This window comes from Lepidochelys kempii, chromosome 1 (genome assembly GCF_965140265.1).
Source record: "Lepidochelys kempii isolate rLepKem1 chromosome 1, rLepKem1.hap2, whole genome shotgun sequence".
Classification (NCBI taxonomy): domain Eukaryota; kingdom Metazoa; phylum Chordata; order Testudines; family Cheloniidae; genus Lepidochelys; species Lepidochelys kempii.
The window spans coordinates 146,817,585-146,845,186 of record NC_133256.1 but is presented as its reverse complement, the minus strand read 5'-3'; the positions used below and the strand labels follow the sequence as shown (position 1 = coordinate 146,845,186).

Here is a 27,602-nt window from a genome sequence, read left to right as displayed (position 1 = left end):
AAAGCAGCTATCAAATCCCCCCTCATTCTTCTCTTCTGCAGACTAAATAATCCCAGTTTCCTCAGCCTCTCCTCATAAGTCATGTGTTCCAGACCCCTAATAATTTTTGTTGCCCTTCGCTGGACTCTCTCCAATTTATCCACATCCTTCTTGTAGTGTGGGGCCCAAAATTGGACACAGTACTCCAGATGAGGCCTCACCAATGTCAAATAGAGGGGGATGATCACGTCCCTCGATCTGCTCGCTATGCCCCTACTTATACATCCCAAAATGCCATTGGCCTTCTTGGCAACAAGGGCACACTGTTGACTCATATCCAGCTTCTTGTCCACTGTCACCCCTAGGTCCTTTTCCGCAGAACTGCTGCCTAGCCATTCGGTCCCTAGTCTGTAGCGGTGCATTGGGTTCTTTGGTCCTAAGTGCAGGACCCTGCACTTATCCTTATTGAACCTCATCAGATTTCTTTTGGTCCAATCCTCCAATTTGTCTAGGTCCCTCTGTATACTATCCCTGCCCTCCAGCATATCTACCACTCCTCCTAGTTTAGTATCATCCGCAAATTTGCTGAGAGTGCAATCCACACCATCCTCCAGATCATTTATGAAGATATTGAACAAAACCGGCCCCAGGACTGACCCTTGGGGTACTCCACTTGACACTGGCTGCCAACTAGACATGGAGCCATTGATCACTACCCGTTGAGCCCGACAATCTAGCCAACTTTCTACCCACCTTATAGTGCATTCATCCAGCCCATACTTCTTTAACTTGCTGACAAGAATACTGTGGGAGACCGTGTCAAAAGCTTTGCTAAAGTCAAGAAACAATACATCCACTGCTTTCCCTTCATCCACAGAACCAGTAATCTCATCATAGAAGGCGATTAGATTAGTCAGGCATGACCTTCCCTTGGTGAATCCATGCTGACTGTTCCTGATCACTTTCCTCTCATGTAAGTGCTTCAGGATTGATTCCTTGAGGACCTGCTCCATGATTTTTCCGGGGACTGAGGTGAGGCTGACTGGCCTGTAGCTCCCAGGATCCTCCTTCTTCCCTTTTTTAAAGATTGGCATTACATTAGCCTTTTTCCAGTCATCTGGGACTTCCCCCGTTCGCCACGAGTTTTCAAAGATAATGGCCAATGGCTCTGCAATCACAGCCGCCAGTTCCTTTAGCACTCTCGGATGCAACTCATCCGGCCCCATGGACTTGTGCGTGTCCAGCTTTTCTAAATAGTCCCTAACCACCTCTTTCTCCACAGAGGGCTGGCCATCTACTCCCCATGCTGTGATGCCCAGCGCAGCAGTCTGGGAGCTGACCTTGTTAGTGAAGGCAGAGGCAAAAAAAGCATTGAGTACATTAGCTTTTTCCACATCCTCTGTCACTAGGTTGCCTCCCTCATTCAGTAAGGGGCCCACACTTTCCTTGGCTTTCTTCTTGTTGCCAGCGTACCTGAAGAAACCCTTCTTGTTACTCTTGACATCTCTTGCTAGCTGCAGCTCCAGGTGCGATTTGGCCCTCCTGATTTCATTCCTACATGCCCAAGCAATATTTTTATACTCTTCCCTGGTCATATGTCCAACCTTCCACTTCTTGTAAGCTTCTCTTTTATGTTTAAGATCCACTAGGATTTCACCGTTAAGCCAAGTTGGTCGCCTGCCATATTTACTATTCTTTCGACACATCGGGATGGCTTGTCCCTGTAACCTCAACAGGGATTCCTTGAAATACAGCCAGCTCTCCTGGACTCCTTTCCCCTTCATGTCAGTCCCCCAGGGGATCCTACCCATCCGTTCCCTGAGGGAGTCGAAGTCTGCTTTCCTGAAGTCCAGGGTCCATATCCTGCTGCTTACCTTTCTTCACTGTGTCAGGATCCTGAACTCAACCAACTCATGGTCACTGCCTCCCAATTTCCCATCCACTTTTGCTAGAGCACCCACAGAGTCAATGCCCATGCCTCCAGTTCCAAGTATAGGTATGCTTTTTAAAATCTAGATACAACATTCCCCTCTTTGGGTATCTTTGAATTGAGCCACACAAAGCTACGTACTGAATTTATATAGAGGGGTAAAGTGTATGGAGGTAGAGAGAAGCAAAAGCCACCATCCCCAACCTGCAACCAGAGTTTAAATCTACAGTGCAGCGTACAGTGGACGATTTCAGTCTCCAGGGCTGCCAGCCCTGCACCTTTCAAGGAGAGTCAAGCGCACTTAAAGGAAGAAAAGAGACTTAAAAAAGAAATGCAAATAATCTTTATTGGATGTTTCGCTCCTCAGCTCTTGCCATTGTTACTATCATCATTAAGGGAGGAATGACTTTGCAGTAGCAGTGGGCAGCAATTTAAGTTCAAGACCTGCTTAATGAGTGAAGCATGTTAAAAGTTAGAGGGAATTATATTAAATACACATGGGCCACATCTACACTAGCACTTTTTTGTAAAATGTCTTATCATTGCACTACCACCAGTGCAGGTTTTAAACACCATGTCCCCTAGACCTGCTCTGCTGTGTAAGATTAGATGATCTATGATGGTTAAAGAGTCTACATTAGCACCCTTACCATTGCTGCCACCAGTGGTTGTGAAATAATTGGAAATTTTAAGAAAAATATTCATGTAGATAGCTCAGGTGTTTTGTCAGGAAATTGATAGTACTGTATTCTGCGGTTCAAGAGGCATCATGCATCTAATGATCAGTCCTGCTGGGCTGCTGCTTTTTAATATTCCCTTATATTTTCTTCTCTCAAAGATGTTGACTGCAATAGAGCTGTGCATAGCATATCGATAAATTTGATTCATCATGAATTAGAATTCTGATTAGTTGCTGGATCCCCCACCTGCAAATTATCATATAAAAATGGTCAAATTCAACTCTCTGGCCAAAATCAAAAATTTCAGTTAGTTCTTCACTAACAGAAGTTGCTTATTTCCCCTATTTTTTACTACAATAATAACTTTTGGTGGTGAAAAAAGTCTTCCATCAAAAAACTTACGGTGAGAATGAACAATATTTCAATGAAAAATGTTTTTCTCCTATTTCATTGAATTTAATTTTCACACATCTCTACAATGCAGTGTACAGTGTTATTTAAAAGCAGTTTGTTGTTGGTGGAATGATCTCATGCATTTCATAGCAGCATTATTCATAGTTTAATATGTTTTAATCTTTGATGATGTTTCTCCAATATTGAGTGTGTCACAGCAATCCATGATGTTTTCTTAACTCTTAGATGAGTATAAACTTCATACAGAGTCATTATTTATTAACTACTTCTGTGCTGCCTACAGGACCAGATTACAGGGGGGAGGGATAGCTCAGTGGTTTGAGCATTGGCCTGCTAAACCCAGGGTTGTGAGTTCAATCCTTGAGGGGGCCATTTGGGATCTGGGGCAAAAATTGGGGATTGGTCCTGCTTTGAGCAGGGGGTTGGACTAGATGACATCCTGAGGTCCCTTCCAACCCTGGTATTCTATGATTTCTGAGGCAAACTTTCCCTGCTGCTGCCCTGTGTATCTGATATGTCCTTATTGAAGCACCCCTGGAAGATTCAGACTTCAAGATTCAAACATTTCTAGTGCACCGCAGTGAAGCAGTTAAACAGTGTGACAGAGTTGTCATGAGCTATAAATTGTGCTCAGTTAAAACATATTCTTTATGTTCTGAAATGCCTGGTGTGTAAAGCAATGAGGCTATTCTCTTTATGTCAGAACTCATTCTGTTATGTTTGGCTCTATAAGGCTTGAAATGTTTATCTTAGATTTATTTTTCTAATAGTCCATTTTATTCTCTCTGCACAGAAGCCACAATTTGTTCAATGTGACAGAAACCAGTTTTAGAGATTTTCTCTTTCAAAGTCTTGAGTGCAGCCAACATTGATTATTAGACTTGTCAGCAGTACACAAATGTAGTTGGCTACATAAAACTGACCGATATCTACAGTATCAGTCTACCTGGTACAATACCCTTTTCAAGCAGGTGCAAGTATTTCGTTGCGGCTCTATGGAACAGTAACGTCCAAGCAAATGAGCCTGGGATCGATTTTATGCTTTGTGGTGATCTCTGGAACCTTCTGAATGACTTCACAGTATGCTGTTCACCATCTGTAATGATGCTAAGGAACATGTTATCTATTTAGTAGCTGTATAATGTTTCTCACCAGTGACGCCCGGCAACCATTATGTTTCAAGTTGGTCATAAAGATTTCAGCAGTTATTGCAGACCTGGGAGGCCTCATTTATAATTCCTGTGGAGCGACTCTCTGTTGTGCTACCCCTCTTTACATGTTCAGATCTTTATGGCTAATCAGCCCATCTTCCAAAGTTTGAGAAGCAGTCTTAAAGCATTTTACTCTACTTGTGATCGCAGACAGCACTGCAGTGCAGACAGAGAAGCAGTGTGTAATTTAACTGTTGAAGAATCCAAATTGGAATTTAACTGCTTAGCTCACTTCAATTCCTGAGAACCCACCCACATATGCAGGCTTAAATCAGATTCCAACCTAGCTCAGCTAGTTGAGCTAGACCCCATGGTGGGCAATTTTTATGCAAGTTAGGTTTTGATTGATGTTTTTCTCCTTCTAACTTTTAAATCTTTCAACCAATATATTCTGACATCAGTTTCTAGGTTATACAGTGAGCCATTATGCCTCTATGCGACACAACATCAGTGTTCCACGTCGTAATTTACTGTAATAACAAATATGCATAAGATAGAAATAGGCCCTCTGTAAATGAGTAAAATAATATTATACATGTATACACTACCTTTCATTGAGAAGGATCCTAAAGAACTTCCCAAATTACACATACCCCCACACACACACTCAGATAAGCAGCTCTTTCTAGAGTGAAGATGGCCGTCAGCCAGCCAGCATATAGCCTGCTTTAACTGACTGGGGACTGCTGTAACTTACCTCGCCCTTAGGAAAAGTACTAGGAGATCTTTAATGTCTGTGTAAAACAACCATATCTTGTTTATTATGATACCTTAAAGTAAATACAATGGTACTCAATTTATCTATTTTGAAAGACTCAGCTCTACACATATGTGAACCTGTGATTCTAGGTATTTCCAGACTTGAGGATTAGACCACTAAGCCATCACTATCTGCCTTCATAAGGAATGACAAATACAATACCTCAACAAAAGGTTAAACCATTAGTAAAAGAAGTATTATACATTGCGGGGGGTGAGGGAGAGTAAACAGATTCTAAAATGAGTATTTGGTTAAAAATAAAAATAATAATGCACAAAAGAACAACAGAAGTCAGCAAAGTCAAAGTATCATAGGTAGAGGCCCTGCCTGAAGTCATTCTCCAATGCTTAATTTAGACACATCATTAAATACCTCGCTAAACTGGAGCTAGAGTGACCAATTTGAAAATATTGCAGGGTTTTTTTTATGGTTATGAATACGTGTATGAGCTCAGATCCAAACCTCACAAAGCTGTAATTCACTCATATGAAACCGCTAACAAACAGCAATGAGCAGGTCACAGAGTAGATTGAAGCATTGAACAGTGTGGTTGCCATCAAAAAAATTACAGTTTCACTTCCCTCCCCTGAGTTATCTGAGATACTGAGGATTTTCTCTATACTTACAATTGAAAACATATCCGTGTCACTGTGTGAAAACGGTGAGTGAATGTTAACATTTTAATAATGACCATTGGAAGTAGTTTTTGATAGAAATTGTATTAAATTGATTTTAGCCAAGACTATCTCTTTGAATATTTCGGTGGATAGGTGCAATAAACGACCATTTACGTTTGATAGTTTTAAATGTATTGTATACATGATTCCCATAATGATATAGCTAAATTAAATATTTATTAGATTATTTTTGAATTTCATCTATCAACACAGCTAAAATGACACCAGCATCCTATTTAAATATCCGGTCAAACCCCTGCATAGATTAAAATACTGTTGAACTGTGGAGCACAGAGATCCAACATGCTGCTGCTTCATTTTGCATTGTGAAAAGACATAAATACCAACTTACATGAACATGGTCTGTGAAATTTAGCCTCAGTTCAATGATAGTGCACACATTAAATTTAATATGTTAGCACATCAAAGGGAGAAAAAAAACTCTGAAAATAGATAACCATTAAACGATTACTAATGCATAGCAATGCTAATGGAGTGCAAGGAGATTTAAATCCATTTTTTAAAAAGACACTTTTTGCTACGCTATTTTATTTCAGTCGTCAACATTGCAGGTGGCTGGTTCATATAGCAATGGATTCTTACACTATGCAAAGCTAAAACTATAAGGCACTTTTGAACTACACTTTGCAAATAGGGAAATGTCTGTTTCTTGAGTATAACACACAGGGAAGCTATGGTGTCATACAAAAACGTTTTTCAGAAAGTCTTCTTTGATAGACTACTAAAATGGTGTTACCAGCAATTAAAGATATATGTCTATTACTTACACTGGCTTTGTAATGGATGACAAACCTCTACTGGTACCAGGAGATAAGAAACAGCTCTTCTTAGCTGCTAGTTTTGTGCCAGAAATGAGAAGATTATTCTCAGAGCACAGTTGTAAAAGGTACCACATATTTTGTCAACTCAAATTTATGCAAGACTAGAATCATCCAGGACAGCAGAAACTGTATAACAGACAACCTCACAACAGTCTCTTAAAGGAACACTAAATCCAATTATGCAGAACATCACAGAATTATTTATTTCTAAAGCATTTAGTTCCACTGAAAGAAGAATATTTGTGCTTGTTTTTTTTTTAAATGGATCAAAAACACTTTTGTGTATAAGATTCTGGGATAATAAGTTATGCCTGGAAAACTGTTGCCCAGATGAATTCAGGAGTGAAGGAGAAGTACACCTTCCAGAATAATTACAGCAACCCATCCTATCCTTTAGATATTCCATAAATAAATAACACTTTCTTTGATTTTAAGATGGGAACTGTAGCTGAGGTGTTCTCACTATGAAAGCTAAGGTTTGATTTGGGTTTTTTGGGGAAAGGGCCTTTTTGCCCTCTAATGCAGTTCGGGGAATTGAATGGGTAGGGCTTTTTAATTATAAATACATATTATTCCCTACAAAGTAGATCACATCCTCAAATTATTGTAGGTTTTTTTCGGGAGGAATGGAGAAGAGGATGTGGTTGTTCTGTTGTTTTTTATTCTTCAGAATATCTGGTTCCATAATCCAAATGTTTTTAAAGCCAGTTTGTATGCCATCCTCTAGCCTTACATAGCTAGGAAGATTAAGCTACATGAGCAACTGAAATTGTCTGTTATAGATACATGTGGAAGGTGGATGGCATTCTTCCTAGTTCTTAATTTCAGATAACACATAGCATTTGGAGGTTTTCTGCATCCAAGCATATAGTGGAGTGAGTTTATCATGACAGAAGTTAAGATGTAGATATTATTGGGAATGTGGGAAGATGGTGAATGTCAGCTATGTTAGTTTTTGTTGGTTTTATTTATTTATTTATTTATATTACCATATTACCCTAAGAGCCCTAGTTATGGAGTAGGACTCATTGTGCTAGGCACTATACAAATACTGAACAAAAAGACTATCCCTGCCCCCAAAGAGTTTAAAATCTAAGTAATATATTACAGTACTTAACCCTGTGTGTGTATTTATATGTATAAAATATATGCACCATCTTTATTCTGTCCCTTTGCATATATGTATTATGATAGAGTTTTCAAATATATGACCACGTGCTATGTTCTGCAGAACCCATCTGAGGGTCAGATTCTGCATCCCTTACTCACATTGAATAATACCTTATTCCATGATTAGTGCTCTTCAAATCAATTGAACTGCTCCTGCAGCAAAGTGCTACTCCATGTGAGTGAGAATGGCAAGAATCTGGCCTTCAGTGTGCAGGATAGAGAGTAGTCAGGGAAATAAAACAGCTGTTCAATATTTCTTTTTAACCTCACCATTCAGTGTTCAGCTCAGTTTCTCATTTGCAGTACTCCATCCACTAGATGGAGCACTAGATGAGCATTTATATAAAGTGTGTGTCTATGTCTAATTGGCCAGACTGTTTGAGTATGTAGAGTAAGTAGACAGTGCCCAGAACCCTTTCTTCATATGTATAAGGTGTCCATAATTTTGCTGCAGATGATCTGGCTGTTGGCCTCAGAAAGGAGTGTATTGATGAAGCTGTACTTTTCCATTACCCTGGTTTTCTATCATCCTCCAGTCCACCTACAATGTCGCTGCCAGACTCCTCTTCCTTGCCACTCCTGCTCCATCATCACCTTCTTTGAGTCCCTTTACTGGCATCTCATTTTCATCAAGTATCTTAAACTGTTTGTCGTCTGCACCAACCCATATCTCATTTTGGTTGCATGTTACTCTCCTTTTTAGACTCTCATAAGTGCCTTTATGTATCTCCCATGCTGCCCTTACATCTGATTTTTTCTTCCTGATATTGTTTGCCATGCAACTTCCCTGACCTCCTTCAAATCCCTCCTCAAAATGTATTTATATATCAGCAGTCCCACAAACAATGATCAACTAGTTCCCTATAAACTATTTAAAAATGTGTTGCATATCTTCTCTCCAACTCCTTTGCTCATGTTATCTTTTTACTTGAATTTCTGAGGTGCAATGAGATGTATTCAAAGTAGGTGGTTTATTTTCTTTATTCAGCTGATGGACTTTTGTGCATAGGTGAAGTGTGGATACATTTGTTCCTTTATTCATTCGGGCTGTGATTTGACTTTGTTTTAATATCTGTTAAAACACCTAGACCCTGGGATATGCATTTTTTAAGTAGATCAATCTAAATGACTATATATAGAATACCGAGCCAAGGTGGGTGAGGTAATATCTTTTACTGGACTGACTTCTGTTGGTGACACAGACAAGCTTTTGAGCTATACAGAGCTTTTCTTCAGGTCTGAGAAAGGTACATAGAGTATGTCTACACACAATTAAAAACCCACAGCTGGCCCATGCCAGCTCACTCGGGCTCATGGGGCTCAAGCTAAGGAGCTATTTAACTGCGGTGTAGATGTTTGGGCTTGGGGTAGCCTGGGGTTTGGGCTTGGGGAAACCTGGGCTCTAGTACCCTGTGAGGTGGGAGAATTTCCAGAGCTCGGGCTGCAGCCCAAGCTAGAACGTCTACATTGCAATTAATGGTCCCTTAACACGAGCCCCATGAGCCCAAGTCAGCTAGCACGGGCCAGCTGCAGGTGTCTAATTGCAAGGTAGGCATACCCTCAGAGTGTCAGAGCTAAATACAAGTTGGAACAGATGGTTTAGCATAAATAGCTAACACCTATTGTAAGAGATGAATCAAAGTGAAGGGGCCTGGTCACACCTCTGCAGTCATAGCACTGAAAGGGGGAAGGGTTAGTGGGTTACAAATTATTGTAATAAGCCTTAGATACAGTGTCTTTATTAAAACTGTGATTTTTAGATTCTAGTGAAGTTATGAATTTTAGCTCCCAGGCTTATCTCTGGAAGGTGTTTGGCAGGTTTCCTTTGAGGATGAGGACTGAAGTGTCAGATATAGCGTGAATGCTTTTGAAAAGTGTTCACCTGCAGGTGATATGGTGGTTTTGTCTTTTATCCTTTTTCTGTGTGTGTTCATTTGGGACATTGTGATTGTCTGTTTTCACCCATAGTTGTTGGAGCATTTCGTGCACTGGATGAGGTACACCACATGTTGTGAAAGGTGTGTTGTGAGAGTATTGATCTTCATAGCAGTGGAGATATGTCTGCAGGTTTTGCATCTATTATTATGGCAGGATGTGGTACAACTTTAAGCCGGTGGATCCTGGTTTGAAGGGAGCTTGCTTCTGATGATGAACTTGAAAAGATCATAAACTCTAAGTACTAAAGAAGATCTTTCAGAATATGGCTCAGATCATCAGCAAGCAAGAATTTCCATCATTTGAAAATATGTCCTACCCATACTCCTTTTTCATAGAAAACATTATTTACAACATATTTTCACTATACTCTAAATTGATGTTGGTACTTAATGCTGTGAGAGTCTAGACTGAGAAAACTGCTATTATCTAGTGCCATTTGCTGATGGGTTTAACGCTTTTTTGATGTGATCATGCCGACATCTTCTGCACTGCTTGCCATTTTTGAAAGACAATAAAACACATGAACATTTAATAATGTAGGAAATAAAAATGAAATAGGTCTCTATTTAAAACAAATAATCAGGAGAATATCATCTTACTGGGCTCCTAAATGTCTTTACTTGACATAAAATGTAAACCAGGGTGTAATTTTGTTCCTAGAAGGATGAGAACAGTTGATCAAATAAGAGGTGAAATTGAAGAAAAAACAACAGAAAGCATTACCAAGAGGTGCCCCGTAAAAGAACTCACCAGAAAGACGGATAGGTGCTTGTTCAGCTCCTTATCTCTTTGTTAAGTTTAGTAATCAAAGAGGTTTTTGCATTTATCTTTGCAGCTGAATGAGTTCAATTTCACTCAGATTAGGACAGAAATTTCAGAACAGCAGGTTAATCCTTCCTGCCTTCATGGGTAACTGATCAAACAGACCCATATCAGTGTCTCCAAGTGTAAAATTGTAATTCCAGAGATTAATGTTGTCTTTTCTGTTTGCTTTGAACTTGACCTCCATGTCTCTTATTTTATCTATATATTTATTTATTTATTTATTTATATTTGTTAACAGCTTCTGTCCAGGGTCCCTGGGAGAGGGCAATCTCACCAAACAAAGTGCCCTACTATATCAAGTAAGTATAAATAATATCGATTATGGCTATTTAATAGTCTCATATGTGTGATAGTTACCGTATATACTCATTCATAAGCCAAATTTTTTTAGTAAAAAAGGGAAGCATCAGAGAAGGGTGTCGGCTTATGAACGGGTATAGAGCAGGAGAGGTGGGACACAGTCCCTCCCCCGAACAGAGGGTGCAGGCAGCACAGGCAGCAGAGCCAGAAGGGAAGAGGCGGGGCCAGAGTCTCTCCACTTCTGGCCACGCTGCTCTCCCCCCAGCCTCCGAAGCAGCTGCAGCTCCAGGGTTAGCAGGCTGCAGCCGCGCCGCCTGGCCTGCTGGAACATGCTGCGGCCGCGCCACCCAGTCTGGCCCACCGGAGCAGGCTGCGGCTGCGCTGCCAGCCTGCTGGAGCAACTCCGGCCAGGCCAGAGACATCCTCCCCTGGCCTTCCCCAGATAAGGAGGGAAGGGATGGGATGGGGAGAGTGTGGGGGTCCCGGGCTAGGGGTAGGGTCATGTGGGGGGTAGTCACAGCGATTACTCCCCTGATCCCCATTCCCCCCCCCCACAAAAAAAATGTCCCCACCAGTAGCTGTCCCGGCCCGTCAAGGTAAGCAGCTGGCTCGCCGGGACACTTTGTTTACTTAGGTTTACCTCCGTGCCTGTGGACGCTCGAGGTAAACAAACCATCTCAGCCCGCCAGTGGCTTATCCTGATGGCCTGGGAGCCAAAGTTTGCTGACCCCTGAATTATAGGGTCAATTTATGAATGGGTCATAAAAATTTTCCATTTTTACTTATCTATCTTGGGGAGGTTGACTTATAAATGAACCGGCTTATCATCGAGTATATTCAGTAATTATTTCTTTAATCTGTCCTGATACAATTCTTGTGTTGTTTCAATGGGAAGGACAAAAGTAGTGAAATATGCAATAAAATATCAAATATCAAAAATATCAAAAAAATAAAAAAATAAAACATGCTGGTGCTCTGGGGAGCTTCCTTTAAAAAAAAAAAACAACGGATAGTTGTTGAGTTACGATAAAGCAGAGTACCTTTCATGTCATTGCAGCAGTCATCTGAAAACTCTAGTAAAGCTGTGGACCACATGGTTCATACTTGATTCCTTTATATTTGTTCCTTTCTCCATCAACAGTGAGAACAGGAGGTTTTGCACTACCACAGGCCAATCAGAATTTTCGTGAATGATTTGATGTTGAAAGCAGCCACGTATAGTGCAATTGAGAAATCTGCAGTTTTAGCATCATTGTCCTTTTTCTTTAACTGACCTTTTTAAAACTATCAATTGTGAACACCTTTAGCAACATTGTTTGACAGAATCTGTTGTTGAAGGACAACAAGGGAGAAATTAATATTAGGCACAGAATAACAAACTAAGAGGAAACTTTAAAAACCCAGGAGGAGCTCACTTTTTCATGCCTCGGGTTATCCCACTACACAACAAAAATAAGGGCAAATAAATTACTCCTCCATGCTCTAGTTTTTCCATGTTTTTAACATGTGCTGTGAGCTGTTTATTCACTACAGCCTGAAAAAAAAAATGCTGCAGTACACAGGATGAAGGTATTGTGTTAACAGAGCCTGCAGTGCAAATGACTAAAACTTAAGTGTCTGTATTTGGGTTACAGTGATCCATGATACACTGCACCATCTGTTACAATAATGAATGCCCTCTACAACAGACAGAATCTAAATTCTTCAGTATGGCCACCTGATTGCTATGGCACTCTAGTCCTGAATTTTGTAGCAAAATGTAATTTCTGTGGCAGCTTCAAAATTGAGGGTTTATTGAATTAAATGTAAAAATGAGTAACAGTCAGAACTAGAGTATTCCCGAGTATTATTTATTTTTATATTAAATTAGTTCGCTGCTGCCCCAAATTTTAAATTTGCTGCAGACATTTATATTGGCAACGAATGATTAAATTGAATGGGGAAAGCTAGAAGTTTTGACACATGAGTCGGGGTCTTTTGTGAGAGGGAGTTTGGGGTTTTGGCACTCCTGTCACAGCTGAGGCACTGGGGAAAGGGATACATCTCCTTTTCCCTCCCCCTTGAGGTGACTTGACATTTTGGTTAGAGAAGCTTGAATTCCTAATATCTGACCACAGCAATTCTTTACGGCAGCCAAGAGCCCACTCCACCCCTCAATCACTATATCTGCCACTACTTCCAACATTAGTAAATGTACACACTAGCTGAATGTTAATGCTAAAATGATCAATAGCAAAATAAACATTTTATTTTGTCCTTCTTAGTTTTCAGAGTCAGTGCCCCATTACAGCTATTGTTTCAGGCCATTCGCAGACTCAGGAAAAACATACTTCAGTTGTTTCCATTTGGTTCACCCGGGGAAGGTTATCTTCCCAACCATAAAGGCGAGTAACAACTTCTATAATGACAGGTTTCAGAGTAACAGCCGTGTTAGTCTGTATTCGCAAAAAGAAAAGGAGTACTTGTGGCACCTTAGAGACTAACCAATTTATTTGAGCATAAGCTTTCGTGAGCTACAGCTCACTTCATCAGATGCATATCGTGGAAACTGCAGCAGACTTTATATATACACAGAGAATATGAAACAAAACCTCCTCCCACCCCACTGTCCTGCTGGTAATAGCTTATCTAAAGTGATCATTAGGTGGGCCATTTCCAGAAAGCTTACATTCTGTGGCATGCTGTACAGGAGCACCCAATAGCTGACCTAGCGATCTAAGACAGGTAGCTGAGGTATTTGTTAGTCCTAGTTACTTCCCTGTTCCACCTGTTCCCTGCTCCAGCTTTAAGACTACTCCACTGATTTAAATGTTTCTCTTTCCTTTCTTCCCCTCATTTAGCATTTCATATTTGCCATCGCAAAGCTGCCTGTTATTCTTAGCTTTTTCAACCTTTAAACAATGTTTATTTAGCCATTACTTTTTTCATCTTGCTTATCTTTAATTGTTACAAGAGTTGTCATAAAGGTGTAACAGGAGGGTAAGTATCATGCCTGGCCCTTTTCTTAATATTTATGTAATTTTCCTTTCCATCTTCAACATAGAATACACACATAAGAGCATCCTTTGCTAACTGAATTTGCTGCATATGTTACTGGTTTTGTGTTTTATCAATTTCCCTCTTGATATTTAGCTGTTTTAATTCATCAATTTCACATTTGCAATGTCACAGCATTTGATGAGTCCATAAACCAGGCAGTACTTAATACTAAATCCTCAGCGATAACATTCCAGACTTCTTAGTGTTAGGTCACTCCAAGCCCTTTGAAATTGATAGTTAAAACTTCATTTTTATACAGTTGATTAGTCTGTAGCAACCAGCCACCACTAAAGTTCCTGAAGTACTGTAACATTTTTAATATTTCCTCTCCCTTGGGCCTTATTCCTGCCAGCGTCTCTTTTACCTTATTTCAGTACAGCTTTCATTGCTACTGAAAATATAATCACCAACAATGTACAACCTGTTAACGACTGCTTTTCCTACTCTATGCCATTTTGTAGTTTCTTGGCCTATTGTCAACCTCATGAAAATTGCAATATAATGGCCTTTTACCAGCTGCTGCATTCTGTTAGGATTTCTTTCACTTTTTTATGTGGTTTGTCCCATATGGATAGGCCAAACTGAGCCACAGTTAACACTCACCTTGCCTGCTTCCCTAATGAGTTGAGAAATCATATTTCTGTATTCCAGGCTATCAAAGGTACCTTGGATTCTAAAGTAGCAAACGGATTTTCCTCACTGCGTGCTGAATACCTGGCTGTATGATGGGCTATCAAGGAAAAAAAAATACGCCTGCACGTTGCTATGTGAAATCTTTCTCAACTACACTACATCTAACCCCCTTTTTTTCCATCGGCAGTCTTTTTCTTGTTATGCTGATGGCCTTCCTGTTCTTCCTGTCAACCAAAAAAGTTACTGTGAAACCCTTAAGTACTCCCGAGATCGCATCTTATTTTATACTGTATAATTTACAAGTAATCCCATTTTTCCTATGGCTAATACAGGCTTTAAAGGTTTACATTAGTTCAGAGGTGGGGAAAAGAAACATGTAAGTAGACTGCTGTTTTGCCAGGCCTCTTCTCTAAGTCCCTGACCCTGCAATTGATCCGCTTGGGCAGATCTATGAGCCCTGATGGCAAAATCAAAATGGCTTAGTGTACGTGCCGGGCCTTCCTGCATAGAGGCAGCTGTGGGATTGAAGGTTGCCACTAATAGGAAGCACCATTTCCCAAAAAAAATGGGTTTATATAATATACCAGAAAAGTCTGGTGAGTGAGAGGCCTCAGACAGTTAAGACACAGTGACTCTTTAAAAATGTTTTAGATTTTTATTTAAATCTCTTACTTTAGCTTTTAGTAAGCAAAAAAGTGATCACCAAACATAAGAAATATAAATAGCAAATAAAAAAATACAAAGCAAGAAGCCTATTAAAATGTATGTACATGTACATATGAAATGAGTGCAGAGAAAAATGTCTTAAATTCTAAGAACAGAATATGAAGAGAAAAAGAAGGTAAGAGGAGGAAGCCCACATGTGGAAAGGACATATTGAGGTGGTAAGGTTAAAATCATGTTACCCTTTTCTTGAACTGTTTATTATGCCATAAATGAAGGTTTTTCATACCCAAAGGCAGAAGGAAAAACAGCCACATGAGCTGTATATGCATAATGGAAAACTTCAGGTGTAGTTCTATAGCATTCATTTGCTTTCCATATTTAATGAATGATGTGCTGTTTTTAAATTTAATTTTCTTTGTGGTAGTAATAATGCACATTTTCACATTAATTTCTCCTTATAGCTGTTTCTTAAAGTTATCAATGAAAGGGGTAAGCATACTGCACCAAATACTTTAATGTGGTCATTTAGGGTTAAATCTTTTATTCTTCTTTGAGTGCTGTCCCTGTGGGTGCTCCACTTCAGGGGTCAGTGTGTCCTGGTGCTGTCAATCAGAGATTTATGGTAGCAGTGTCCACATGGGTCGCACGTGAGCAGTAGGGACTTAGTCCTGAGCATCTCCTCAGGCAACATGCAAGGGTGCTGGAACAATTTGTATAGTGGGGATGCTGAGAGCCATTGAACCAAACTGTAAACCCTGTATATGATGGAAACCACTTCAAGCCAAGGGGTGCTGCAGCACTCCCCCGTGCCTCTAGTTCCAGCACCTGTGGCAACATGCCTCCACCTCCAGCACCAACATCGTAGTTGGCACCAGTAGAGAAAGCAAAATTGGTACCGACCAATTAGGAGTCACCAATTATTCTGCTCTGTTAGCAAAATATGATTGATAACTATGGGAAATTGAGCTCTTACACTGAGGAGCTTCCAGAGGAGAAACAAGCACAATTCAAGGCCATTCCAAACGAGTACCAATTTGTCGCTCTCACAGCCCTCCAAGCAACCTTGGATGTAGCCGACATGGCAGCCAGAACCACGGCCAGGGCCTTAGTGATGCGCTGGGCATCCTGGTTGCAATCCTCGGGCATTCCCAGAGAACTCAAAACCAAGGTCGAAGACCTGCCATTTGATCAAGAGAAATTGTTCTCAACCAAGACGGATGAGGTGCTCCATTCCATGAAGGATTCTCGAGCCATCCTCCGCACTTTGGGGATCTATGCTCCACTGGTGAAGAGAAGACAATACCAACCTTATCAGAGAGCCAGAGATTCCTCTTCCAGCCGACAACAACAGCAGCAATACGAGAACCAATGACAACACCAATGATTGCAGCAATGGAGAGCACCTCAATCTCAATCATGGACTTCTCAATTGGCTCCACCCAAGCCACAATTTTGCTGTTTTGGTTGAGCGTCTGGACAACCTCTCTCACCAGACAGCGCTTTCACACGATACCTTCCCATGCTTTGGTCACTGCCTTCACCAGTTCTACCACATTTGGGCATCAATAGCCACAGACCAATGGGCATTAGAGATCGTACGATCGTGATATACCATCCCCTTTACCTCCCATCCACCTCCCCTATCCCTCTCCCTATCCCTCTTCAGGGACCCTTCTCAAGAAGTCAATCATCTTCTACAACTAGGTGCCGTGGAACGAGTACCTTCTCAATACAGGGGGAAGGGGTTTTACTCCCACTACTCCTTGACCCAGAAGAAGAATGGGGGATGGAGACCTGTCTTGGATCTTAGGAAACTCAACAAGTTTGTACACACTCAAAAGTTCAAGATGGTGTGCATGATACTTCCAGCGCTGCAAAAGGGGGACTGTTTTTCAGCCCTCGACCTCCAAGATGCTTATTTTCATATTACCATACATCTCGCTCATAGGAAATTCCTGTGATTCACAGTATGACATGAACACTTCCAGTACAGAGTACTACCATTCCGCCTATCCACGGCACCAAGAGTTTTCTCCCAAATCCTAGTGATCGTAGCAGCACATCTACGTGAACAGGGAATAATGATCTTTCCCTTACCTGGACAATTGCCTTCTCAAAGGCCCTACTCAACACACAGTCCAGACGATAATCACATTATTCAGGGATCTAAGACTACAGATAAATGAACAAAAATCCACTCTAATCCCTGCCTAATAACTGGTCTTCATCGGAGCACACCTCCATGCCATAGAAGCCAAGGCATCCCTGCCCCTGAACAGATTCACAACTCTGACAAACCGTATCTCAGAGGTGAGAGTCAGCCCCCAAATACCAGCTCATACTGTCCTGCAGCTGCTAGGACACATGGCATCCACAACGTTCGTGGTACGACATGCAAGACTATGTATGTGCTGCCTAAAGGGCTGGTTGAGCTCGGTTTACATACCCAGTAAGCACAGCCTGCACAAATGATTTACTGTACCACCTCATCTCCTGGACACTCTATACTGGTGGACAAGACCAGGAAATGTGTGCATCGGCATCCTGTTCCAACAGGAACCCCCCTCAATAGTGATCACGACAGACACTTCGCTGATAGGTTGGCACACCCACATACATCAGCACACAGTTCAAGAAAATGGTCTCTCGCAGAGACTCAGCTATACATCAGTCTACTAGAGCTACATGCAGTCCACAATGCCTGCTAACACTTTCTACCTCACATAAAGAAAAAATTCATTCGTATCATGACCGACAGCACTGCCTGCATGTTTTACATCAACTGCCAAGGAGGCGCTCGATCACACTTGTTATGCACTGAAGCCATGAAACTGTGGAACTAGTACAAACACCACAACATAAACATTTTGATCTCCGACTTTCCTTGCTTTCATAACGTGGACACTCTAAGCAGGTACTTCTCTCGAGACCACAAATGGGAAATTAATGGGGCAGTCCTGCTATCTATATTCTGCCAGTGAGGCACTCCCCTCATTGACTTGTTTGCATCTCCAATGAACCACAGATGTGCAATGTTCTGCTCGAGAGCAGGAATGGGACCCCAGTCACTGGGGGACGCCTTTTTCATCACATGGGATGCACAATTCATATATGCTTTCCCACCGATTCCTCTGATATCACGCATGATACATACACAAGATACGAACAGATAAGGCCAAAGTTATCCTCATAGTCCCAACATGGCCCGCATAAGCATGATACCCCTACCTGATGTGCATAACAATACGCTCCCCTTGTCATCTGGACCTACTGTCTCAGAACACTCTTCACCCGAATCCAGAGAAACTTCACCTACAAGCATGGCTCCTGCATAGTTTCATCATAGGAAACTAGCCTGCTCGGAACAAGTTAAACAACTATTACTAAACAGCAGGAAGGTGACCATGCATAATACCTTCAAAAATGGAAGAGATTCTCCTCCTGGTGTCAAGGAAAACATGTGGCAGCCTCCACAACACTACTACTGTTAGTGTTGGATTACCTACTGGAGCTGAAATGCTTGGGTTTAGCAATGAGCTTAATCAAAGTCCATCTTGCGGCCATTACTGTGTTCCATCATGAGATCGACAGGACCTCGATCTTCACAACCCAATTACGAAACACTTCCTCACGGGTCTCCAGAACATCTACCCAGAAGATCACCAACCTACCCCGGCCTGGGACCTCAATCTGGGGTTGAAATGTCTCACCAGACCACCATTTGAACCCTTAGCCACCTGCTCCCTGCTATATTTATCCAGGAAAGTGGCATTTCTGATCACTGTTACTTCTGCCAGATGGGTGAGTGAGATAGGGGCACTCATGGCCAACCCTCCCTACACAATATTCTTCAAAGACAAGGTCACACTACATCCGCACCCAAAATTCTTACGAAAGGTAACATCAGCCTTTCATATGAGCCAGCTAATCCATCTGCCCACAATCTATCCCAAGCCTCACAGGACTCAAACAGAAGCCATCTTACATACATTGGACATTAGGCGTGCATTAGCATTTTACCTTGACAGGACCAAACCTTTCCGGAAATCCCCTAGACTCTTTCTACTATTGAGTATTCGAAAAGCTGCACAATATCTACTCAATGACTGTCTAAATGGATCTCCATGTGTTTGCAACAGTGCTATCATATTCAGAACACGGACTCTCCTGCACACACCAGAGCGCATTCTACATGATCGATTTCAACCTCGATAGCGTTCCTAAACAATATTCCAATATTAGAGATTTGTAGGGCGACCACTTGGGCCTCTGTCAACACATTTACTGAGAACTAGGCAATCACTCAAGATGCCAGGGCTGATGCCATAATTGGCCTAATCATACTTACCTCTACGACTCATATGAACCCGAAGTCCGTCCTACCTTCCAAGGAGTACTGCTCTAGAGTCATCTGAAGTGGAGCACCCACAGGGGCAGAACTCAAAGAAGAGAAAGTTACTCACCTTCTGCAGTAACTGAGATTCTTTGAGATGTGTGTCCCAGTGGGTGCTCCACTGTCCACCTTCCTCCCCTCTACCAATGGCACCACAAGACGCCTACTGCACATGCGCGACCCGCTCAGACGCTGTTACCATAAATCTTTGATCAATGGCACCGGGATGCACCGACACTTGACATGGAGCGCCCACAGGGACACACATCTCAAAGAACCTCAGTTACGACATAAGGTGAGTAACCTTCTCTTCCAGTGCACAGCTCAAGTAACGCAGGAGAGATACAAAGAATACACTCACACATCTTAAACCACAGATTTAATTGGCAGGCAAGCTGCTCCACAACTCTTTCTGTGGGACTGCAGTGACTACTGATGGATATTATAACCCACCTACATTGAGAAAAGAATGGCCACTAGATGTATCTAGGCATCACCCATTGGCCCAGCTCTTCCTCTGGCCCTCATTGTGGAGCATAGGAAAAACTAATTAGCTGTACCTTTTTCATCTTCACATATTCTTACCATATGGTTTTACCCTGTGCACATTGAACCCAAGCCAGTTACACAGTTTTAAGGGACTTTTTACAGGCATGCAATGGGGAGAAGGGTTTAGCCCTTAAATCTGAAACATACCTTCCCTAAAGCAACTAATATAGACCCAGAAGTCAGATGGTGTCCGGTCTATGCGCTGTAGTTTTAGTAGTTGTGATTTCTGTTTTTGTATTAATCTCTGACATTATCCTTTCTTTGTACAACTGACTTCACAGTTAATCATGTCTGTCTGCTTATCCTCCTGCAGTGCCTGTTCTTCCTCTAGCTATGAAATACTTACCAAGGAAATTCTTACCAAGGAAATATTCCAAATTATTTCCCAGTCACACTTTTTTCTTATTCAAATTGTAACAGTTCAGTGAACTTTGTCTTCTTGAGGGAAATAACACCAGTTGGATTCTCAGGAGCGTGGTTATGACTCCTTGAGAGGGTCCATATAAATTAACTCTGTGCTGAGTACACTGTATAGAGCACCGCCTTCTCCTTCCTGTTAGGACTCTCCTAGATCTTCCACTCTCCCAGTGGTGTGTGTTCTCTAACTCTATCTGACTCCAGTACATCATCTTCTAAATTCATGTTTTTGTTAGTTGTAGGTTTGCTCAGTCTTTCCGTACTCCCTCTCTGAGAAATCATAGGCTAATTTCTCAAAAAGAAAAGGAGTACTTGTGGCACCTTAGAGACTAACCAATTTATTTGAGCATAAGCTTTCGTGAGCTACAGCTCACTTCATCGGATGCATACTGTGGAAACTGCAGAAGACATTATATACACAGAGACCATGAAATAATACCTCCTCCCACCCCACTCTTCTGCTGGTAATAGCTTATCTAAAGTGATCACTCTCCTTACAATGTGTATGATAATCAAGTTGGGCCATTTCCAGCACAAATCCAGGTTTTCTCACCCTCCGCCCCTCTCCCCCCCCCCACCCCACACAAACTCACTCTCCTGCTGGTAATAGCCCATCCAAAGTGACCACGCTCTTTACCATGTGTATGATAATCAAGGTGGGCCATTTCCAGCACAAATCCAGGTTTTCTCACACACACCCCCCTTTTTCCAAAAACCACACACACAAACTCACTCTCCTGCTGGTAATAGCTTATCCAAAGTGACCATTCACACACACACACCCAAAACACACACACACAAACTCACTCTCCTGCTGGTAATAGCTTATCCAAAGTGACCACTCTCCCTACAATGTGCATGATAATCAAGGTGGGCCATTTCCAGCACAAATCCAGGTTTTCTCACCCCCCACCCCCATACACACACAAACTCACTCTCCTGCTGGTAATAACTCATCCAAACTGACCACTCTCCTTACAATGTGTATGATAATCAAGGTGGGCCATTTCCAGCATAAATCTAAGTTTAACCAGAACGTCTGGGGGGGGAGGGGGGAGGAAAAAACAAGGGGAAATCATGGTCTCTGTGTATATAATGTCTTCTGCAGTTTCCACAGTATGCATCCGATGAAGTGAGCTGTAGCTCACGAAAGCTTATGCTCAAATAAATTGGTTAGTCTCTAAGGTGCCACAAGTACTCCTTTTTTTTTTGCAAATACAGACTAACACGGCTGTTACTCTGAAGGCTAATTTCTATAACTCGGTTCTTTCCTATCTTCATTTTTGATCACGCATGTAATTGTTGTTTAACTTCTCACAGTTTTAGTGCACAAAGAAATGTGTATGTGTACACTGCACTAAAAGTCCTGGGGCTCGCATCGTGGGGCTATAAAATTGAAGTGTAGACATCTGGGCCCAGGCTCTGGGACTCCATGAGAAGGCAGGGTCCCAGAGCCTGGGCTCCAGCCCGAACTTGGATGTCTACACTGCAGATGTATAGCCCTGAAGTCGTACCCCCATAGGCTTGAGTCAGCTGACACAGGCCAGCTGCGGGTGTTTTGTTGCAGTGTAGACATACCCTATGAGTTTACCGCTTTCCAATTAAAAAAGAAAGAAATGATTCTTTCACCTTTTTCAACCTGCTGAGAGGATGAATGATTCTATCTGAATTAAATTATACTAACAGAATAATTAAAGGAAGTTAATGTCCTGGTAAAATCACTGGATTTAACAGTTTCTTCTGAAGAAGCTAGATTATTGGGGGACTCAAAAACAAATAGGCAATATCTCTCAGACACGTGTAAATAAAGCGGTGGAGAGTTATAGCGATAAAATATTATATGTATGTAGTGAGTGGGGTGGTTCTTGTTCCCCACAAGCAGTGAAACCATGAGTAAGCTATTAAATCATCTTATCTGAGTTTGAGTAAGCCTATATACCACACTACCTTAAGTTCTATGTGTGCCATATGTTTAACATAAAAACTACTTTTAAACATTTTTGAGATTTTCTTTTTAAATGTTTTCTTTTTAAAACACACAAGTACAGCTTTTTTCTTATTCCTCTGCCTGAAAAACTCATACCAGGAATCCAGCTATACAGAACTCTGAGGGAGGGAAAAATATAACCAATGCATTTTTAAAACCTCTAAAATGAACTAAAATAACTTTTGCATGTGTAAAAACATGATTACTTTGATGCAGTAGCTCAGATTATTCCAGAGGTTGACTCATGTGTGGTTTGTCCCAGTACAAAGCTGGGAATCACACTTTCCAGTGTTTAAAACCTCTTGTTTAGCTTTGCAAGAATGTGAAATTTTGGTCCTTAAACCCATCATTGGAATTATCATTGAATATTGCCTGTTCTTCAGTTCAGACTAATGGAATTATTTAGGGACAAAGGAGGAGACACTTTTAGTGACAGGTTGATTTGAAAACAAGTGTACCTTTGCAGCTCCATGGTTTGGACTGCTAGAATTATTGAAGATGATTCAGTGGGTATAGAGCAGGTGAGAGAGTCAAGGGATTTGCAATTTATCAGACAGATATCTTCACATATGTGGCATGTATCTAGGAACACCTCCCACACACACTTAGCAGACGGCCAATCCAATCGCATGGGGAAGCAGCTGGCCAAGAAAGCTCTTTGATTCAGGTGCCTGATCCCACATCATTGATGGCAGGAGGGCTGGCCAGACTCCAGAACCAACCCTGGAGGGTGGCTAGCAGGAGAAGTCAGGCTAAGTGGGGAAGCAACTGGCCTTAAACACCTTCAGTCCATGACTTTAATCACTGCTGAGATGGCAGAAGGAGAAGGCTAACTTTGTGTTCTGAAGGTTGATATGGTCAATAGTAGATAGTAGATAAGATCAATATGATATGGTCAATAGTAAGCTTTGTGTTCTTAAGTTTGATATGGTCAATAGTAGACCCTGCACTTGAACGCCTCTGGCTTCACTCACTGGTAGAATAGATCAATGTGTACATTCTATCTCTATTCTACGCAAACTTTTTTATTGCTCGAGAAAGTCAGAATCCAACACTGACAGTGCTACTTTCAAGGGATATGTGTGGAGTTAACAAGCTATTTGCTCAATTCAGAATTTTCTTTCTTAAAATAATATAAATCTATTGCTTATTAAAGAAGGGTATGACAGCCCTGACTGGCAGAATGGAAGCTTCCCTACTCAGCTGCATAGTACTTCACTGCTCCATAGTCCTGATCTGTAATGGCCCTGCTATTTCAATCTTCAGTCTTTAAGTAGCAGGGTATTGTGCCAAAGTGTGTATTAGTTTGATGATGTATGACACGTCTACTTATGCTTTGTCCATCAAAGTCATTTCCTTTTGTGACTTAAACAGGGTTTGATCTAGTGGTAAAAGGTCGGGTGCACTAACCCAATATATCGTCTCAGTTTTGTATAAAATAGAGTTTAGTTTTCTCCTTATGCAGGCTATTTTAGTTTCTGAGTAGCATTTCTAAAGATTCCCACTATTTTTGCTTATATTAACCTTCTGACTCATTTCATGAGATCTTTTTATTGTAGCCACTAACCAGTAACAAAGGAGGTGATTCACATGATGGTACTTCATCGCAGCTTGATAATAGCCAGTTGAAAGCGACTGGTACCTTTTTGCTGGGACATCAACCCTCACAGTGGTTGGCAGCTGGTGTAAATCATCATAACTCTTTGGACTTAATGAAATGATGCTGATTTACACCAGATGTTCATCTGGCTCAGCGTTCTCCACGCTAGACCTGGGAAGGCGAGGCTGAGCCCGTGCACTTATTATCTTTTATTCTGATCACTAGTACCATTGTTGACATTTATTATTTAAATCTGGTCTGTGTATTCCCCAACTCATTTTCCAATCAATCACAAAGTGTTGAAGTTATAAAAGCTAAATATCAATAATTTTCCAATTGATTTACATGGAAATCTACTCTCTTCTCCGCACCACCAAAAAAAATATTTTTTTAAATGAAGCATTCTTAATCAAAATGCCCCACCACTGATGAAAACTTATAAATTTCTATGGAAAACACAGTATATTATCAAACATTACAGAGGCCAGTGATCATGCAGTGAGAGAGAGATTTTGTACAGTTGATACTTAAAATGTGTCCTTCTGGTGACATAGCTACTGTTTTTGCATATTTATATCATCCACGTCTTTCATGTCTTGTTTGCTCAATTTACTAATAAGCTGGTAAACATATTTTTTTAAGTTCAGTTTAACTTCTAAAAATTGAGCTGTATTATTTCTGCTTTGTGCATCATTATTTAGAAACCAGTAGCAAATGTGAGTGCAAAATTGCAGAAGAGGAAAGAGGATGAGGAATTTTTAATGTAATTAAAGGAAAAGTATGAAAATTTTAACCCAATTAAATCCAGTCCTCTTCTGGCTAGGGTGAGGGTTCAGGGAGCAATAAGTGAATTATTAATTTAGCACAATAATGTAAAAAAATGAATCTTTGATATTGCACTATGAGACTATTACCATATAGTTTTGGAGTTCAAATTAGGAAATCTTTTACTTTGTATTATAGAGTTTAAACTATTATTCATTATCAGTTGTATGTGATTTTTTTTTGCTTATATTTTGTATTTTACTTCGGTTGTTAAACGTAGTATAAAATGACTGTTACATATCACCAAAAGCAAAAAATTACCATGTCCAATATATTCTTGTTGAAGTAGAAGTAGATTTACACATGTAAAACCTGGCCCTATTTTATACGAGTTATGGTAGAACTACCATAAAACTGCACTGTCATGTACTTAAAATACGATTTTACATCTGCTCTTGATAGCTGCAAAGTTGTTATTGTATAGTTCAATCCAATATTGTATCAAACATCTGTGTTTAATGAGCAGGATTCAGACACAGGAATTATATTTGAGTTCCACTGTAATGCTTTGAACTTGAAATGATTAGATACATTAGGAAGAGAAAAAGAAAGATCTTACTGTTCAGGGGTGTTTTTTTTTCCCAAAGATCAGTTATACTCTTAATTTCGATGATAGACAAACAGAAGACCGTTTCTGAAAATTATTCAGTGAGACCCTCCAGGAGTGGGGAAGGAGTGTGGTTTTACATATTCCTCTCATGTAGACCAGACATAATCCTCATCTTTCACCAGAAGATTGGCAGTTTCTCCATGACAGCAATATTTTTTCATTTGGCAAAGCCACGGTCTAGTCTTTGGTTCAGTCTTCTGTCTGCTATGCCACTAGTTCAATGAACTAACAGTCATTAATCCCCTATTCTGTTTGGTGAAAATTTCATGTGTTCTACATCCTAATAATAGGGCCAAAATTACTTTTGGGCTCAGCATACCTACCATCTCATTATCTCCTTAACGATCATATCAATCTAGTCTAAGAAAGTTTTGTATTTTTGCACCGCCAATAATGGTGTGTCCCTTATGGAAAAAGTCCTACCGATGTTAATATGGATAAAACTACTACAGAGTTCCGTAAAAAGGTAATGGCCCATATATACGACCCAATATTCAAACCCAGTTATGTTAAGAGCTTTCATTCAAGATGGTCTTTTCACAAGCGTAATTGTTCCCTCATGAATTTTAAAGTTGTATTTGTATCATCATTTGTGCCATTCAGTACAGAGTTTGCTCGTCTTTAATATTCTAGTATCTATTGCAATGAAGAAATAAATATAACACTCACAGAAGGTATAGGAATAGAATTTTATATGCAATACAAGAATATTCTGATACGATAGCTGGAAAGGTTCTGATTCTGCAGATAGAGATTCTTTCTGGCAGAGACCAGTTTTTCTGATTTGATTTTCTTTCATGATCATTATAGCTACTACTCTTTGTATCTACCACCGAGTGACTCCTGTGTTTGTTCTTTTCCCATTTCCTTAAAGCTATCCTTGAGTCTATCAGATCTCTTTTCTCTTGTGTTTTGGTTCTCATGTGGATAACAATAAGTTCAAATTCCCCAACATTTTCAGCGTATTCTCTGCCTTTCTTGTCACATCTCTTGTCCTAGAAGGATAACACCCAGTTTTCTTTATTTGGGTAACAGGTGGCCTTGGGACTTGGTCTTCACTACTGAGTCAGCAAGAAAGATTATTTAATCCCTTTTCCTCTCTAGTAGATTGCTTTCAGTGGTAGCACTTTGATTGTTCATCAGGTAACTATCTATCTTTGATTCCTCTTCATGTTGATCATTGATAGTACAGTATGTCACTTCTGTGACCTCTTCATCTTGAGACCCTTCAACCAATAGTTTGTCTCTGTATATATGTATTATGGTTAGGCATACTATAGAGTCTAAAATGAAAAAGAAAAGATGTGTTGAATAATTTGAGAATTTTATAAATGTCAATGTGACTGCATTTTTTCTATAATGCTTTTAAGCATTGGGACGGAGACAGTCAGGTTACCTACAGTCACTGTGCTTACTGCTCATTTTCTGAAAAAATAGTTGAATTTTAGAAGAAAATATAATGTTCAGCCTTAGCAACTTTCTACATGCTATACATTTACTTTGAATTTCAAGTATTCATCAGAGAAAATGTATATCAGAAACCCAAGATTAAATATTTTTTTAAAACTAACCATGAGGAATACTTCCACTGTAATATTCCTGAGTGAATTATTTCCTCAGAGTAGTTTTGATGAAGTAAGCATTGTGATTATTTGTAATTTTTCATGGAAATTCCTGTGCTTGGAAAATGAGACACAGTACAGCTCAGCAAAGGATCATAAGGAAGTAGCACTCTTCATGCACCTCCCCCACCCCCCAAACATTTCTCAATCAATCAGATGACGTGGACAGTTCACTGAGCAAATTAAGACATCTGAAACCTTGCTATCTAATGACCTCCTACTTTGCATGTCGAATTCTCTCCCCCTCTGGTCCAGCAGAGCCCAGATTTGTTAACCTTTTATGTGTGCTGCAAAGGCAATCCTTTTGCTGCGATTTGGGTGCAGGACTAGGTTACTAGAGAAGGATTCAGGTCCCACTAATTTTGTTGTGAGGTTGCTGGAGTAGGTTGTGTATGAATGATGTATGGATCAGTGCATTAAATAATCAGTTTATGGATCAATAAATTAGTTAAATTGGAATGTAAATTGTTTTCTAAATTTCACATTTGATGTTCAATTAAATAATGGGCAAATACTGTAAAAATCAAAGTACATA

General features: G+C 40.5%; 1 protein-coding gene across 11 annotated transcripts in view; it reads left to right on the top strand.

Moving 5' to 3' along the window:
• The window catches only part of DMD (dystrophin), a 1,926,267-nt gene that overhangs the window by 1,766,317 nt on the left and 132,348 nt on the right, over positions 1–27,602 (top strand). For all 11 annotated transcript variants that reach the window (XM_073357918.1, XM_073357881.1, XM_073357898.1 and 8 more), the window contains one exon: positions 10,665–10,725. In XM_073357918.1, the coding sequence (XP_073214019.1) occupies positions 10,665–10,725 (61 nt within the window). The remainder of the gene's footprint in view (positions 1–10,664; positions 10,726–27,602) is intronic.